Source organism: Triplophysa dalaica, chromosome 7 (genome assembly GCF_015846415.1).
Source record: "Triplophysa dalaica isolate WHDGS20190420 chromosome 7, ASM1584641v1, whole genome shotgun sequence".
NCBI lineage: Eukaryota > Metazoa > Chordata > Actinopteri > Cypriniformes > Nemacheilidae > Triplophysa > Triplophysa dalaica.
Genome location: NC_079548.1, coordinates 18,911,661 through 18,930,667, shown reverse-complemented (window position 1 = coordinate 18,930,667; position 19,007 = coordinate 18,911,661). Strand labels below are relative to the sequence as shown.

The following is a 19,007-nucleotide window of genomic DNA, read 5'->3' as shown; positions in this document are numbered from 1 at the left end:
TCTGAATTTATTTCTTTCGAATTTACCTCTATGAAATTTAAATATGAAAATTCTTGATTTCCAATTTAAAAACCTGAATTTAATGCTCACAAATTCAGATACAAAAAAAATCAACTTACAGAATTTCAGATAAAATACATTCAGATTGATCAAATTTGATTGCTCTTATTCAGATCTCAAATTTCAAGTTAATACTTTTCAAATACATATGTCTAATTCGACTGCTCAAATTCAGATCGAAAAATTCAAGTTAAAGATTCACATGATAACATCCGGGCTACCCAGGATAGGAAAAACAGTTGAGCCCAGAGCCCGTCTGCAATTGAACCGAACCAATGAACCGAACCAATGAACCGAACCATTGAACCGAACCAATGAACCGAACCAATGAACCGAACCGACGTCGGTCGAAAAATAATAATAATAATAGTTCCAAAAAATAATTAGCAACAACATACTTTTGTTCTGTAGAGTCTGGTTGTACATAAACAGCAAACTTACCGAGCGCCTTCGTTTTCCCTAGAAGTCATCTTCTTAACAGGTTTAATATCCGTGCCTTGGCCTCTTCTTGGATCATGACAGACAGTCAGGTTGTTGTGCTCTGATAGGCCGCCCGACGTCGGTTCATTGGTTCGGTTCAATGGTTCGGTTCAATTGCAGACGGGCTCTGGGCTCAACTGTTTTTCCTATCCTGGGTAGCCCGGATGTTATCATGTGAATATCTAACTTGATTTTTTCAAGTTAATTCGAATCAAATAAATTCAGATACATGGTTTCCAAAGTAAAATAATTCAAAATCAAGTTTTCATAGGCTGTTAAATTTCAAAACATTATGTCTCCTATTTGCTTCCATACAAAAACCGTTTCATTTCAATTTCATTCGAGTTTTAATTTTGGGGCGTTCTATAAAAAATATATTTAGCTCAAAACTTCCTTTATTTAGCTCAATACTTGATATCAATACTCAATACTTGATATCAATACTCAATATCATTAATTAAACGACGTCTGTCTATTGCATTCATCTTGTTTTAAAACCAACTCTGTCCCTTTAAATTCAGACCAAGGTTGCCAGATTGAATGCCAAATGACGTCACGGTTAAATGTCCTGGGGTCAACAAAGCTTTCGCAAAAGTGCTGTGAGTTTCGCTGTCTTTATAAAACTAATCATGAAGAAGTTATGCATGTTTGTGCTATACATGTTCTTAATTACTGCATGTCTTTTGTTTACCATTATCTTAAAAATGGGAAGAAGGGTATTTTCTATAAAACTAGTTACTACCAATCCATAAAGTTCACATACATTCAAACACTTCATTTAACACACTTTCAATAGTCACATTTATTAAAAGTTTATATTGATACATTCAGTGTGACATTATGGCTGTAGAATTTCATGTAAGTTGTTGTACAAATGCCCATAAAACAAAGAAAGAATTGCACGGTTTACAAAAAAAAGAGGGAAAATAAATAAAAAGCAACATTCAAATCAGACTGTACACATCTAAATCTCATAGTCTTAAGGCTTTCATTTCACAGTAATGAGGCTCTGTTTACACTTGACATTTACATGCGATCACGGTGATCCCATCAAAGGGGATCCTCAACCAATCGGAACACAGCATGTTTACATCGGTCTGCATGAAGTAGCGTCTGTACCCAGATAACTAATTGCAGCTCTTTTTTCTGCATAATATTAAAATTACGTCAGCATCAGTGGAACAAATCGCGCAGATGCAAAGCAAACCTTTATGTAAACTGCCGACTTCTTTTGTACCAATCTAAAAAGTCTAAATATACATCGTAGGCAAATAAAGTTTTGCTTAAAAAACCACATTGCTTCCCTGACTGCCTATTAGGACAAGTTACCGTTTGATCTGTGTTTGGTTATAATAGAACCTTTTATTTTATATAAATATTTAATAGTATATTAATTGTATTTAAATGAAAGCGTCTCAATTATTGATACTTTGCGAGGTCTACCAGAAGTTAAGTTTGGGCCACATAACATGTGTTTTTGTTGTTGCCGGTGAAATCATCTATAGACAACATTTCAGATTCTGGTCCCACATAAATACAAAGTGTAAACAAGTTCTTAAACTCCCAATAAGTACCAGTAGGCTTGGGTAAAGTGTAAGTAAACACAAAACCAAACGCACCTGAAAGTATTTACATACAAAATGTTGGGAAATACATATTTACCATGTATATATACAATGAATGAATAGAGTCCACAGCTGAGCGTTCTTCTGTTATTATGGTTTTAACAGTAAGACACTTGACTTCAGGTTACATGAACCCCTTTTTCACCGACAGAGTGCCTGTGCTAAATCCATAACAGTGTGTTCCAAAACTGGGGATCCAGAACAACGGCCAGGCCCCTGAAACCTCTTCCGAATCATGAATCCGTAACCATGAACGACTAACATCAAAAGCCATGGCATAATAATATCCTCACTATGTACAGTTTTCAAAACAACAACTTAAAACAAACGTAAACATTCCAAAACATTCCAGCCGTTATCAAGGAATATATTACAAGGCACTATGAATTTAAAAGTGGTGCTGGATGTTTGTTAGCATGTTATGTAGTAACACCGTCACAGAGAGAAGTTCACGGGAAAACCAGCTCTCATTAGCACCAGCACTGTTTCAGCAGTTAAAGGCTAAGTGGCTTCACTAGCACATTTAAAAACACACACCTGTGGTCGCACTCAAAACAAAGAGTTTTGTGGTTGGACTCTGTGAGAAGAACAGAGAGAGAGAGAGAGAGCATGTCAGCGATGGTTGATCTGAGCGAGCTGCACAGACGGTTGCTGTTCGTAAGTTCGCCGGAAGTCCATCAAGTCCTTAGCTAACGAACTGAAAGATGGACGCTGTTGAGGGTTTAAATCCCAGCACTGCTCCATCAGCGAATACACCTGTGGAGAGATGAATCAGGCGATGAATCTGCCATCTATGAGATGTGTAAATAAGCAAATGTGAATACGTGTGCAACACTACCTCAGGAGGACAGTCTCCCGGGCGGGGCAGTCTTCTGTTTTCCTCCAGGAGTTTAATGAGTTTGACCACAGTCATCTGACCCTGAACCATTCCAATCATGTCAAATAATTTCTAAGGAACACAAAGTGATATATCCATTACCATACATGAGAAGTTTACCCAAAAATGTAAATTCTGTCGTCATTTATTCACCCTCGTGTCATTCAAAACCTGTCAACCACAAAAGAAGATCTGTGTCTCTGTGATTGTGTTTTTATAAAATAGAAGTTATTGGGGACAGTGTTGTTCGGTTACCAACGTTCTTCAAAATATCATCATTTATGTTGTGCAGAAGAGAGAAAGTCATGCAGGTCTGAGGCGAGTAATTCAAGATTTTTATGTGTCACATACACAGTTATATAAAGAATATACAACCAGCAGTGAAATGTATGTGAATGACAAAAGGATTGTTTAGACTTACTGAAGGTGGGCTCTTGTTATGGTTACAGTGGGTCAAAATCTCATACAGTGTCACAGCAAAGGACCAAACATCAGAAGAAAAGGAAAACTTGCTATCCTTCAGGCACTCTATAGCATACCTAAAAAAAACATAAATTTGTTAGTAAGCCAGAGATAATAATAAAGCAAAATTGAATTTTTATAAGCTTTTCAACGAAGCCTTTATTTGTAATGGAATATTTTTTATTTCTACGCAATCATTAGATTATATCAACGTTTCCTAAATCAATCAACATTAAACAGATTTATGCTTTCAACAGCCCACTTAAATCCAATTATGGTCCATAAATCCATTAAAGAGTACATTACATGAGATCGTGATAATTACATCTCATGCAGTGTGTAATGTTGTCGTGTTTGAAAGTAAGCAGTCTGCCAAATTGTAAATCCGAACGGGGATGAATATCAAAGTTATTGGCTTGGAAAAAGGGAGTCGACTCTAAATCACGCAAACGGGTCGTCCGATTCGCGAACCGCCACTGATTTATGTCACTATATATAGTCCCCGACTATGTTTTGCTAGGACTGCACGCGAAAACTTCACTCTTCTCCCCCAAAGACTGTAGCTCGTGAGCCTCATTCGCGGTAGACAATTCACAGCAGACTAGACCATCTGACCAATCACATCAGACTAGGCTAGCGGAAAGGAGGGGACCAGAAAGATGAATCGCGGAACGAATCATTTGAGAGTCAGTCAAGAAGTAAGGTAAGAATAACTGCCTTTTGTTACAAAATAATCATGTTTTTACACTTTCTATGTACATAAACTTGTTGTCGGACACTCCCATAAACCAAAGTAGGACCCTAAAAATCCCTAGTTATATACTCTTTAACAAACATGAAAGGGTTCAGGTTTTACTCATGTAAGCATACTCAGTGCAGAATATCATCAACATGTCATGTCTCCATCAGTAAACTTACCAGAACACAGGGCTATCTCCATCCTCACGCACACGGTAGTAGATATCTCCTTCAGGAATGTACTTTGTCAGGCCAAAGTCACCGATTTTAACAACGTTTTCATTCTCCACCAAAACATTCCTTGCAGCCAAATCCCTGTGGATGTACCGTTTGGAGTGCAGATAATCCATCCCCTACGGTGCAATGAAACACATGAAGTACCCGATTAGGGACTATTAGATTTGATCACACATTACTGCATTTGCAAAGTGCGTTCATTTGGACGAATTAGGTCCATAACTCCAATGTGTTAAATAAAAAGGTTGAATATTGCTGTAGGTTTTGTTTGCACATATTTTGGGATTTTCGCAATGACTCATTGTCATTATGCAAATTTGATCTGTTTGTTCAGACAGTTTAGTCCATAATTTGTATATCTAAAATGGTTGCTATAGTAACACTGAGTGTCAGCGTCAGCCCAAAGGACTGAGCTTGCATTTGGGGAAATTTTGCTTGTATTTATCTTATCACAGCTCATGAGATCTGTGAAAACCACAAGCAAGAGGCATTTAAAGGACTCTTGTTTGATTTTTCTAGCGGCATCTAGAGGTGAGGTTGCGAATTGCAACCAACGGCTCACTCCACCCCTCCTCCCTTTCGAAGCACTATGGTGGCTGACACAGAACTAAGCTGTTTTCGCAGCAGTTCGTCCGTTTAGGGCTACTGTAGAAACAACATGGTAATTTCCATGTAAGGGGACTTGTGGTGTATTTTGATAGAAAAAGCTAATTCTAAGGTCATAAAACATAACGCTTCATTATGTAAGGTCTTTACACACCTCTGAACACATAGTTATGTATATTATATTTCATTTCTATTTATAGATCATCCAAAAAAATTACAAACTGGACCCTTAACACATTTCCTGTCCAAAATCACATAGTGAACGTCACATAGTTCCTCATATGGGGGAATAGTGAGTGACACGTGAACTCACCATACAGATCTGCTCTGCGAATAGGAGACTTTGTGCAATTCCCAAGCGATGTTTAGGCAGGTAGTCTCTGAGGCTTCCCAGCGGAAGGTATTCCATGATTAACTGAACCACCTGTCCACCTGACACGACACAACATATGCTCATATGAAAGACTTGTTAAACAGATTCAATTTGATTTCATGGTGCCTAAGAAAAAGCAGTTCTGCTTACCCAGCTCAGTACAGCACCCCTTGTACTTGACGATATTTGTGTGGTAAAGTGATTTCAGTATTTCAATCTCCTTCAGCCAGGAATCATGTAGGTTACCACTGCCCTCCTGTTTCAGCGCCTTAATTGCCACATACTCTCCGGTTCCATCATTGTCAGGATCATACACATACAGCATTACTTTTCCAAAGTGCCCCTAAACACAGTATGAGAACTATGAAATGGACATATGAGTGAGCGAGATACCCAAACACAGTCTTTTAAGCAAAATGGAAAACTGACCTCTCCCAGATCTCTGATCTTCTTCAGGTAACGTTTGTAAAAGATACTAGGATCTTTGTGTGAAAGTGACTCGCAATCAGGCAAAATATCTGGATCTTTGAGCAAAGACAAAAACAGTATAAATTTCTCACTGATATAATCACGCTATATAGGCATTTCAAGTCTATCAATTTCTAAAAATGTAGATAGACAAAAACACAGTCATAAACTGGCTTCGTGCATTATAAAGGACACACTTTTTATCTGAATGTCTGTCAGCTCTCTCAGAATCGTCCGGAAGGATGGTCTGGCAGCAGAGTCGTACGTCAGACACCGGCTGATAAAGGTTGCCAGCTCTTGAGACGAGGGCACAGCCAATCGACTCTGTGTCTCATAGAAACGTTCTTTCTGTAAAGAGAGAGGACAGTGAGAGTGTGCAAGCCCACACACACAGACGGAGAGCTGGGGGGGCAGTAGTACCTCTGGTAGCGTGCTGCCACTGATGGGCAGATCTCCGTTGTTGCAGATTTCCAGGAGAGTGGCACCAAAGCTCCACTGGTCGGCAGCAATTCCTAAATGCGCCACATCGGCGATGCACTCAGGAGCGATCCACGGGATGCGCTCTACACGTTCTTCATGTAAAACACCAGCAAAACATGATTTCAAAATATGTTCTGGGAGGTTGCTCTGAAAAAATTAAGTGCTTCTGGACACAGAATGCCTTGGTTTTTTTCATAAGTTTTGAAGCACTACATATGTCGTGTTAGTAGACGTTGCAGGCGAAACGTAGCAAGTTATGTCAACCCCCAGCTTTCCATTCTGTGGAAACGCAGATAACTGAGATAAGTTCCGCTGGGCTGCCGAGCACAATTTTGTTAAAAAAAGTGGCATTTGATATTAGTTGACTCCTTCAGTCTAAGTCCAAGAGTTTTCTCACTCCTTTTATCGTTCAATGCGCAACATATCATCATACAAATAAAGTAACAGGACAGCTTTTTAACAAACGTCACAATTTAAGCGTAATTTATTTGCAATTCTTATGAATTTAGGCTCAAATTTTGTAACAATGTATTCTGGACACCAGCCTCGGGGTTGTCAATAACATTCTCCTGACTTTTATAAATGTACTCGACAGAAGCCATCCTCACCATAAGGAAGTGGTTAGTTCTGCACTTCCTGTTCTATCATGAGAGAATATGATGTAAGTAAACAGTGGTGATGAGTGAAGTGAAGTAAACAGAGTACTGACACAGATAGAGAGGTACAGTACAGGGTGTGCTCTGTAACACCTGTATCATAAACATGATGTAAATCAGGACAGACAGGACGATCAGGAATTTGGGTATATTTAAATTGAAATATATACCACATTTTTGCTGTTCGTGCACAATACTTGTTGTGTAGTGAACCGGCTGGATGTGCATTATCCCACTTATTACATTAATACTTGCCACATGATAATTGACAGCTTGAGAAACAATTACAGCAGCACTGGTCAAAGTATCTCACAGTACTGTATAATGGTCGCATATCCATTTTAGTGGCTGTTTTTTTCACTACATGTGACCCTGGACCACAAAACCAGTTGTAGCACAGGTATATCTATAGCGAAAGCCAACAATATTTTGTAGTTGTTTTTCTTTTATGCTAAAACATTAGGTTAATATGTAAAGATCATCTTCCATGAAGATATTTTGTAAATTTCAGGTTTTCAAATTCAAATTGACCCTTATGACCGGTGTTGTGGTCCAGGGTCACAAATCTCACAGCTGACCAAAAAGAATCAAGCACTCTAGTGAGCTGTGTTGTTCCTTATACTACAGTCACATATATTGTGTACGAGTAAAAAAAAGCAATACAGAGTTCAAAGTTACCTGCGCGAGAAAGAGCCGTGATAGAAATACCCGGGTCACTAAGCTTCACGAAAGGGGACTTCCCGTCTTCCAAACCCTTCCTGACCACTAGAATGTTCTTGCCACAGACATTACCGTGTACCAAACTCTTGGTCTCCTGTGTAGATAAAGAAATGAGGCGTGAATGGGTGAGGCACATAAAGAAATGTTGGTAACATTTTCCTTGAAGCATGTATGTATAATGCATTATAAAGGTAGTTTTAAAGCATTGTAATGCACCATATAATGCATTGTTATGTCTTATGAATAATTGTTATTAGAGTTAATAAATTGTTACAATACACATTTTAATTGGTTTGTTTAAATTGGATCTGTAATATCGTTTTTTGTTCATAACTTTTCTTTGAGATTGAGTTATCCAATGTCAAAACTCTTTATAAATGATATGCGCAATAAAAAGTAAGTTTACTTTACAAATGCATATTACGCAATTATTTGTTTAATCATTTACATAATTGTTTGCTTAATAATTACTACAACATCTCACACACTTCCTTTTTTTTTATTGCATAACATAATTTCTTGTTTTGGTAATAATAACCCTAGAAATAAATTAAAACAACAGTTTTCATAACATATTCTCTCAAATGCAGATAAACGAGACAGAATGAGAGGAGCATCAATAGATTTTTGGACTGATGTAAATGGATGTATTCTTTATTCACTCACAAGATAGCCGAGAGCGCTGGCCAGCTGTTTAGCAACAGTAAATTTCCACGGAGGAGTGACACGAGCTTTCTCTCTGTGCAGGAACTCATCTAAAGGGCCAAACTCCACAAACTCCTCCACCATGATGTCTGTTCAGAAAACCAGCCACAACAGATACATAACCCGTCTGACGTGTCACAAATAGAACATTTTGTGCTTAAAAGGTGAAAAAAACACCGAACAGCTTTGATAACACTCGTGGCCTTTAAAAGAGGAAGTCAAAGGGCACTCACTCTCAGATCCCTTGACTGAAACTCCATGCACAAACACCAGATGACAGTGAGACACCTGACTCATGAGACTCGCCGTCTCAAAGAACGCCTAAAGAAAAATAATCGAGACAGTGAGATTTTGTAAAATACACCAGAACAAGCAATAATCCATAAAGGAGAGAATGTGTAACTCACAAGCGCTATATCCTTGTGGCTCTGGTCGAGAATTTTAAGAACAACTCGGATGACGTTCTTTTCGCTGTGATTGTTATTTGCCTCCTCATTGTCGTCTTCAGTAATGCTTTGGACGTTCAGCCAGCCCGCATAGATGTTAGTCCTGGTGCCACGTCCCAGGTGCTGTTCCTACATGCACCAAAAACATGTCAACACGTTTGAAAAATGACATACTAACATGCATTGTGATTTCGCTTTATCTTATCAGCGCAACCAATCTAGTAAAACCGATCCATATCGATATTTAAAATTTCACCTGATGATGTTGATTGAGTTTGACAAGTTTATCTTGTTTAGGAACCATACAGTATTCCCAATAAGCACACTATCTCCTACCTTTGTAAACTCCTTGTCTTTAATCTGATGGAACCTCAGCTGGCTCAAGTTGAGGGTTTCAGAGATGGGTTTAACACCACTGTTGGCACCTTTTCTCAACACTAGAAGGTTGGACAGCTCTGCAATACAAGCGTAAAATGTTTGAGGGATTAGTCACCGATTGATGTGCATCACAAGCTTTTCAGTGGAATCTGCCATTATCTAAGACAGCTCAGGGTGACTCAGAGGCGTTATTGTGAAAGTCTGCCAAGTGGAAAACACACAAACACAGTGATCACCTCCTGGTCTGGGCAAGCAGCACCTCTTCACAGTGAAACTGTCATCTCCAGACTTCAGTACGAAGGTCTTCAGACTGTCGGTGAGCTGCTTTATGCTGGTGAACTCTTTCCCCCAGCCCTCCAGTATGAACACAAAGCCCTTCTGTGTAATTCTGAACTGCTTGTGTACTGGACTTTCGCCATCCTGCCAAGTCAATTAGCAAACATACTTCAGCAAGATACTTGTAAAATCACTTTTACTCCTTGAGGTGTAAAAATGCATCGATTTGACTCTCATAATTCTAGCCATGCATTTTCTAATGCAATATTCCCCCCCTGAGTCCCCATGATTTGATGTTCTCTCGTTCTTTAATGTCTAACATCAATAATCTGATTGCTTGAAAGAAAAAAAACAGAACCCATTATCTACCGAAACCACAAGTCATTTACTGATGTACACACATCATGTACTTATGAACTACGGTAAAAGCAAGCACCATAAAAATACTGCACGCATTACACATCCAGTTCTTCCTCCAGTCAAACAAACTCATTATCAGTACACATGTTAACAGCCCTACAGCAGAACTAAAGCAGTACCTTTGTCCTACTCAGAGCTGCGAGGATTATGCGATGGTAATCTAACAGACTCCAGCGCACGATAAACGTTCCTTCATCTGCCTCTTTCTTTAGTTTCTGAAGCACAAAATCGTCCCTAAAAGTAGCGAAAAGAGCAAACATATTAGTAAGACCAGAAGAACCATCAGAGTATGAAAATGCAAGTCCGTGCACGTACAGAATGGGACCGTGCAGGCCGTTGACCTCGCTGAGAACCAATCTAGGCGGGGCAACATCACAACACAGATAATGATGTGCGTCGGCTGTAAGTCGAAAGTATCCGTCAAGCAGCGAGACCAGAGAGTGAGCCTCTAGACTGGAGCCCAAGCATACGTCCTGAAAAACACCAGTGTTTGTGAGTCGGTGACATATCAAAACACCAAAGTTGAAATACAAAGCTTTGCGCAAGTATTGTTTAAACCGCTTATACAGGAAGATGAAAACTATTCATTTATACGTTCCTATGAGTGAAGTACTTGTGTTGTGGTGTCTGTGACATGCACAAAAAATGCATGTGCTTCAAAAGATGTTAGAGGAATTGCTTGTGCGAGTGAAAGCTGATATCCAACGTATTTCTCTATCAGCAAATAGTGACATCACCACTTCTACTTAGATCACAAATATGTACTTGTATGGTGAGGGTGGCAGCTCCGCCTGCCACAAATATGTCAACGAACGACTCAAGTGCAACACTAGACAAAAGACTTTTAGGGGAGTGCTGCGTCAACTTCACATGTTTTCTTGTAATCGTATCGTCGCTGTCCTTCCGAAACCTTGTTTGTCCATCATCAACAGTTTTTTTAAATGATCTAATATGGTGTTCTGAAAGTTGACAAGCTCTTTTAATTGATATTTGCAAAATATAGTAACAAACAGAAAGAGTGATTAACTCATTCGACGCCAGCCTTTAAAAAAAAAAGCCTACGCCAGCGTTTTTTGACATTTTCATCCAATTTTAATGGCTCACAGTAAATTTTCTGTAAAGAATATATGGACAAACAATATGTCAAATGAAAGAACTGAGTCTCAGCTTTTAAACAAAAGAAACCGTATTCTGCTATCTTCATTTGTTCGTTTTTATCACTCCGTAGATGTGGGTAGGTTTCTTCAAAACGGCATCACTTTGATTAAACAGCCGAGATAATTTACGTTTTTTGTCAAAGATTCCGCCCAGATTCCACTCTGAACAATCATTAAAAACTGCTAAAACATATACGTTCTAGGTTCTGGGATTCTGTACTTTTTCCCAAAGGTGTGTAATAGCGCCACCTGCTGTACAACAGTTACTGTAGAGTTACTGATTGGCGTAATAACTCGTCTATGGCGGGGAGGCATTTTTTTTAATTGACGAGATAACTCGTCAATGGCAGTGAATGAGTTAATAATAATGATTCATGGCGAAGAATAAAAGACAAAATATGGAGATACAAGGTTTCAGAAGAAAAGCAGCCTATAAACGTACGTGGATGCCCAAATTGAGACAATTCTTACCATTAACATGTTGTCCTGCCGACTAATACAGACATTGACGCCTGTGATGGCAATATGAGAGATCGCCGGGAAGTCACAGAAGGATTTCCAAGTGTCAACACCCTGCTCATCAACCTGTGCATCATTCCTCTGATTGGCAATGTAGTGGTCCTAGAAATTCAACAACGACAATCAAAATGGGAAAAATCTGAGCGCACACTTCAAAACATACAGACACGAGGTCAAATATCAAATCCAGCACCATACCCGAGTCAGCTTCCTCCACCATATCCCCGTCGACCCGGACACCCTGATCTCATGAGTACTTCCGCTGTTCACTGGCTCCTCTGGTATCTTGATGTGGGGCTCACTGTCATCTCCATCGTTTCTTATGTAAAGATGCGACACAGAGAAAGTCTCGATTCCAAACTCGGGTGCCAAGCGTTCCAGAGTGGACAGATACTTGTATAGGACATCCTGCGATCCAAGCTTCCCTAAGCTGACCGTGTGCTGCTGGAAGCGGCGCACAAATTTTGCAAAGACTCTGTGAATCCGGAACTTCGTCAGGACGTTGTTTCGGGCGATGTGTTGGGAAAACGATCGGGGAATGCAACGGAGAAAGCTGAAAGATGGCACACAAGATCTGTCAGTATGCTTGTTGGAATGATCTAATGAAATTAGTTAGGACAATTATGTCCCCTGTGTGCAGATATTTGTCTTAAGGTACTTTGAAGCATTCTTTTCATTCCAAGGGCCGTATAAATGATCATTAAGACAAACTAATAATGCCTAAGCTTACTGAAAAAATGAACAATATGCAAGCATTTTATTTTTCACTTCCCCTTTTAGAAAGTACTCTCTTACACCTTCTCCAGTGAAGGAAGCTAAATTCTGCACCTGGTCTGTTTGGCCACATCCTGTAGAGAGCAGCCAGTCTGCAGGGCCGTATGAGAGAGATGAAGAACTGCCATACCCAGACATTCATTCTTAAAGCGACTGATCTCTTCTTCTCCCCTCACTTTATCCAAACACGCAAAGTCATTCACAAAATCCTGTTTAGCCTGGTGACAGAACAAATATATTAGATTGAATCGTTTTAAATGAACAATTTCAAGACTTTTTGTAATATTATTTATTTTTGAACACTTTCATTTCGGTTAAAACATCTTTTTTATATTAAAATATACTGATATTGATTCTACGTCGATCTTCACACTTCACTTAAACAACAAGTTGTCAATAATACATCAGCATGGTCTTTGTGTAAGCTAGATATCTGAAAAGCAATGCCATAGTGAGTCTTTAACACAGAGCTTAAATGATATGATGACCGGAACATCACTTAGATGCCTAGGCGAAATTGTTCATTTTCTAGTCAATGTTTACTTTGACCATGCGCTGTCATTTTAAATGAGCAGCTCAGTAAATATTCGCCTTTGAACCAAATCAAAAGCATGTTTAGACCATGTACTGTATAGCCTACTTCAAGTCTAGCTTAAGTAAAGGATCAACTTTATTATAAAAAAACTTCATTCTCTCCTGCACCGTTTCATTGAGTGAATCTTACGTATCTCATCCTTTGGAACAACAGATAACGTGCAAGATCTTCTGTGTGTAACTCACACTACAAGACCACAAACAATGAAAACAATGCGGACAAAACAAATAAACGTTTTGATAGCAAAATAAGCCTCTTCATGACTTGTTTTGCTCCTAAATAAATGAAGCCTTTAATGATTTTATGGTTTTGTTGCTCAGCCAATGTTTGTAGGTCTAGTGGACCCAAAGCAGTATCACTTGGGTTGAGATCTGGTGACTGTGGGGGCCATTTTAGTACGGTGAACTCATTCTTATGTTCATGAAACCAATTTGAAATTATTCGAGCTTTGTGTCATGGTGCATTATCCTGCTGGAAGTAGCCATCAGAGTATGGGTACATAGTGTTCATAAAGGTATGGACATGGTCAGAAACAATGCTCAGGTAGGCCGTGGCATTTAAACGATGCCCAATTGGCACTAAGGGGCCTAAAGTGTGCCAAGAAAGCATCCCCCACACCGTTACACCACCACCATAATTACATTAATGTGAAATTGAACAGGTGTTCCTAATAATCCTTTAAGGTGAGTGTATATATGAAGAGTTTGGTTCCAAAATAAGATAACTCCGTTTTTAAAGTTTTTCAAAAATCATGTTCATAAAATATCAATCAAACTGCATGTGGTTTGTTCTGATTTAAGCCATAATAACCAAAAAATACATTTAACTAACACTGTGTCTACACCGAACGTGCCCGGCACCATGCGATACTACAAAAGATATAAGAAACGCATTTGAACACAAATCCAATTTAAATTTTGTCCACACCGGATGTCACGTTGCGCCTGTCGCGTTCGGTGTAGACACGGTGTGACAAAATAAAAACATGAGTTTTGAATTAAAAAAAACAGAGTTATCTCATTTTGGAACATATATATAAAACATATAAAATATGTAGTGTTTCCCTGGTTTTTAAACAGTTGTCTTTGTTGGTAAACCACAAATGTATACTTCACAATAAGAGCCCAACAGCAGAGCTTATCTATGTGGCACTCAAAACGGGATTGAATGCGGTAATATTGCACACCGCGCTAATGAGCCACACAAAATTACTGCACTATCATTAGCCCTAACACTGTCAAACCATTTCCAATACTAAATATTGCAATACCAAACGGGTGCATCCACAACATTTATCAAACCAATACATAAGAGAGTCATCAGGAGTTGCAGGGATCACTTTTGTGTTGCCTGTATCTGTGTTTTGTACTTTCAAAGACGTGGCACCTGCCAAATTGCATTTAATAAATCACCAAGGACCACACTTTGCACTTTTGTTTGAACAAGAAAATATCCAAACATCACAGTTTGTTAAAAAAACACAAACTTTCTTGTACATGGCAGTATTGAAGGGACATTTCAGCCAAGGAACAAAATGTTCCCATGTTTTACTCACCCTCAAGGCATCCTAACTGAATATGACTTCTTGAAGAATATTACAGTCGGAGTTAGAGTATCTCACAGAAGTACACACCTCATATTTTTGTAAATATCTTTTCATGTGACAACACTGAAGAAATGAGTGTAGAGCTTGTATAACAGTGTTTATTTGCTGTCCCCTCAAAATAACTCAACACACAGCATTAATGTATAAACTGCTGGCAACAAAGCGAGTACACCGCTTAGTGAAAATGTCCAAATTGGGCTCAATACACCCTTTTCACAATGTCGTAACTTAACTTCCGCCTTTTCGAAAAGCAGTGTATCATAAAATCCTTCTTACGACAAACAAGGATTTTGCCGTCTCGTGGAATTTAACAACAATGAAAACAAAACTGACAGAACACGTATTCAAGTACTTATCGTAGCACCTTCGCTAACACAAATAGAAAACAAAACACTTACCTTTGTAATCAAACAGGTACTGTTCGACAAATAATTTTTATCCTTTATCTACCTTTGATATTGTCGTAAGCGAAGATTTGTCTGCAAGATGTTGTACATCCTCTAGCCGTATTTGGGGCAGATGTGCGAGGGACTTCGTAAAGTCCATTCTGAGGCGCTAGCGGAAGTAACGCTACACGGCTTCACGGCGGAACGGAAGATGCGTGACGTCATGTGAAAAAGGCCTATTAGCCATTTTCCCTCCCCGGTGTCATGTGATTTGTTAGTGTTAAAAGGTCTCAGGTGTGAATGGGGAGCAGGTGTGTTAAATTTGGTGTTATTGCTCTCACTCTATCATACGGCTCACTGGAAGTTCAACATGGCAAAGAACTCTCTGAGGATCTAAAAAAAATGAATTGTTGCTCTACATAAAGATGGCTTAGGCTCACTGAGCTGCAGCACGGTCACCATGACCATGCAGCGGTTTAGCCGGACAGGTTCCACTCAGAACAGATGATAACAATCCGAAACACAGCTCTAAGACGACCACTGCCGTGCTAAAGAAGCTGAGGGTAAAGGTGAAGACCTAAACCCTATTGAGCCTCTATGGGGCATCAAACGGAAGGTGGAGGAGCGCAAGGTCTCTAATCCACCAGCTCTGTGATGTCGTCATGGAGGAGTTGAAGAGGACTCCAGTGGCATCCTGTGAAGCTCTGGTGAACTCAATGCCCAAGAGGGTTAAGGCAGTGCTGAAAAATAATGATGGCCACACAAAATATTGACAATATTGAAATATTTGGCCCCAATTTGGACATTTTCACTAAGTGTACTCAATTTTGTTGCCAGCAGTTTTGACATTAATGGCTGTGTTTTGAGTTATTTTAAGGGGACAGCAAATAAACACTGTTATACAAGCTGTGCACTCACTACTTGACATTGAAGCAAACGGTCATTTCTTCAGTGCTGTCACATGAAAAGATATAATAAAATATTGCTATAATAAAGCTATGACGATACAGGCATTTTTCCTTTTGTTCCAATAGGAAACCGTCTCCTTTGTGTAAAAAACATATTGACCGGAAAAACACATTCAGTAAGGATGACTTGAGGGTGAGTAAAACATGGGTAAACTTTGTTTCTCGGCTGATATATCCCTTTAAGATAAAATTGAAATAGTCTGAAAATTCAAGAACTAATTTTGGATAATTGAACCTTCGCGTGGAATTTGATTGGTATTTTTAGGTGAAAAGTTTTTGGTATTCATATCTTTTATTATACCCAGTGTTTACAAAAACAATGCAAACTTCAAATGCATTTTCAGAAGACCACTAAAATCTTATCAAATGCATCTCAGATTTAACCAATTGGAGGTAGTTTTTTCTATATCTTGAGACATGACATGTAGATAATTTTACATACAATGTGCATTTTGTTATGTTTTGTCTGATATAGCGAAAACATGTTAATAGTAAATAACTTAACAAAAAAACGACTTTAATCGTTATATTCAAAAACGGAATGCGCATGTTTCGCAGTGCCCTCGTAAACGCGCAACATATACTGAGAAGACAGGGGAGTCAAAGTAAAGTCGATATTTTGGATTGTTTTTCCAACATAAAGTATTGTCATCACTTCAACAAAATTCAATTGAGGCACTATGAGCGGATGGTCCAATTTAATGATGGATGTCACCTAAAATATCTTTATTAGTGTTCCAAAGCCGCCGGGAGGTCTTAAAACATGTTGAACTTCATGTGGGCGAGTAAAAATTTTGATTTTGAGGTGAACTTTTCCTTCAATGCATAATCGTGTCTGCCAAAATGTTGTGCACAGGTGTCGAATAAAGTGGGAATAAATGGCCGTTTGGATTATCATTGGAAAATGAGAGCTCCTTGAAAATCACCTGGGCGAACAGGTACTCCAGAGAGGTCATCTCCAGCAGAGGAGATGTTATCTGTTCCGCCCCATTTCCAGTCCTCAGGGCATGACGCGTCACAGTTGGCTCATTTTCTCCCAAGCCGTGCCAGTTACGGAAGTAAAATCTACAAGAGATAATATCCACAAACATAAGCTGTTTTAACAGTTGAATGTATCTCTACACGAACACACTCACAAACACACTCACCTCATACGAAAATGCAGCAACAGGCTCGACTGGTTTTCTGTGTTAAATCTGTGATTGGGGCTGTACCAACATAAGGAAACGGGGTCGTACAGCGCAAACAAGGCATGACAGACCGGAGTGATATCTGAGAAAAAGAGAAAACACTTCAAACCACTGCCACGAAACAAAAAAATCTAAACAAAAGCATGCATTCTCACTGACACCCAGACCTACCCACAGCTTTTGCTGCATCGATGGTGATATCTTCAGCCGTCACCTCGCCCTCTTGGTAAGACAGGTAGCGCTCGCCTTCTTTGGTCCAGAACAGATATACATGGATGCCAGGACCTTCATGCAGTCCTGTGGACGTCCCTGATTTGGATCTTCTTGAACGTGATCGTCTAGACATCATCCATTGAGTCCCGCACCTACCAAAGTGTGATAAAATAGGGGTTTTCCAGTCCATTTTTGTCCACTTACAGTAACAAGACACTCTTCCTGTTCCCGTCTTTACATTTTTGAGATGTTTGGGAGACTTGTCATGCAAACTATCCACATGAATAACACGCAATGACAGTGAACTACAACATTTGAAATCATTATTATTGACATCCCAATTCTCGGACTACAAAACAAACGAATAAAGTCGACAATAACTGTATCCCATAACACGGATATGCCCACTAATATGCCCAATCATGCGATGTGTAAGTAAACATACCCTGGCGTCCAAACAATACATACTGTATATAAGCTACTTCCTGTTTTTACCACTTGATCGCACGCAAAGATGAAAACGTATTGGTATAAAGTTATGAAAACACATTTTAGGGTCAGTATTTACCTACAAATCGATGAATTGTGCTGTTTATCTCCGACAGTGTTTCGTTGTCCTCTTTTTTTCAGAATAGTTTACATCTCCACTCGTTTAACTGACATTGCGTGTGTCCACACTCGTTACGTGCAGAGTTCCCAGTAGGGAAAAGACAGCATCAGTCTTAAAACCTAGTTCACTCCCTACTTAGACAACACTGTGAGCGCAACTGACGCGCTGTTCTGAACGCGCATGACCTGGTGTCTTGATAGGAAACTGACAAAGTTTGACGCAGGATCGTTCATAGTCAGGTGCTTTCAAATTAAGAGTCCTTAAACGTTTTAGTTTCCCTAAACATGCTGTACAAGGTACAAGATTAAATGAATTACGACTTTAATGTTAGTACACGGTATTACGATCTAATCTTCTGGTAAATTCACGGTATTACGATCTTATCTTCTGTTATATTCACGGTATTACGATCTAATCATCTGTTTAAAGCTGTACACTGTTTTCTTTTATTATGTAAGTTACGTAAAGCCAATTCGTTTAATATAACTTTAATGAAACGAACGTTGTTTTAAGGACGTTTTGGCATTCATGAAAATCCAAAGTATATGTCTGATTTATGTGAAGATACAATAAATAAATATACAGTTTGGCCTAGCTAACTGAGATCTAACGTTTGAAATAAAAATGTACTACGATTCATCAAATAAAAAAAATTTGGACATTCAACATGTTTAGGGTTTATATAGCGCAACACCCATTAGAGTTAAATTACCATTTTCAAAATAGTTCAACATTTAACACTGCCTTTTTACTTCAACGCTTAAAGGATTCAGAAATAACACTGCTCATACTATTAATGTCACCGAACGGCGCTCTTTTAATGTTAACAGATGCTTCTAATGTTTTAATGTACTGAATCATTAGTAGCATGAATGTTTAAAAGTTACTAAATAAATGTTTTTATTTATTTATTTTTATTTCTAAATAAATGTTACTAAATACTTTACTTCCGTGTTTGTGGTAGGAAACATCCCATTTCCGA

General features: G+C 38.9%; 1 protein-coding gene across 1 annotated transcript; it reads right to left on the bottom strand.

The window, feature by feature from the left end:
- Positions 1-1,317: 1,317 nt before the first annotated feature.
- tyk2 (tyrosine kinase 2) lies at positions 1,318-18,780 on the bottom strand. The gene is made up of 24 exons (XM_056754038.1): positions 17,984-18,780; positions 17,374-17,567; positions 17,161-17,284; positions 16,939-17,077; positions 12,512-12,675; positions 11,882-12,236; positions 11,636-11,785; positions 10,323-10,480; positions 10,127-10,241; positions 9,548-9,731; positions 9,270-9,388; positions 8,895-9,062; positions 8,721-8,808; positions 8,449-8,576; positions 7,741-7,876; positions 6,347-6,498; positions 6,124-6,274; positions 5,888-5,982; positions 5,609-5,801; positions 5,399-5,517; positions 4,423-4,595; positions 3,464-3,581; positions 3,004-3,114; positions 1,318-2,921 (listed from the first exon to the last, which is right to left on the bottom strand). Exons 2-24 carry the CDS (start codon positions 17,549-17,551, stop codon positions 2,778-2,780), a joined length of 3,462 nt encoding a protein of 1,153 aa, XP_056610016.1. The 5' UTR covers positions 17,552-17,567; positions 17,984-18,780; the 3' UTR covers positions 1,318-2,777.
- Positions 18,781-19,007: the final 227 nt, after the last annotated feature.

Bases quoted from the DNA above. Each gene is read 5' to 3' on its own strand.
- tyk2 (XM_056754038.1), bottom strand. From the start codon at position 17,551: ATGATGTCTAGACGATCACGTTCAAGAAGATCCAAATCAGGGACGTCC. The intron at 8,577-8,720 runs GTGAGTGCCCTT...TTTTCTGAACAG, and splicing joins TTCAGTCAAGGGATCTGAGA to ACATCATGGTGGAGGAGTTT. The intron at 5,802-5,887 runs GTCAGTTTTCCA...TACTGTGTTTAG, and splicing joins AGATCAGAGATCTGGGAGAG to GGGCACTTTGGAAAAGTAAT.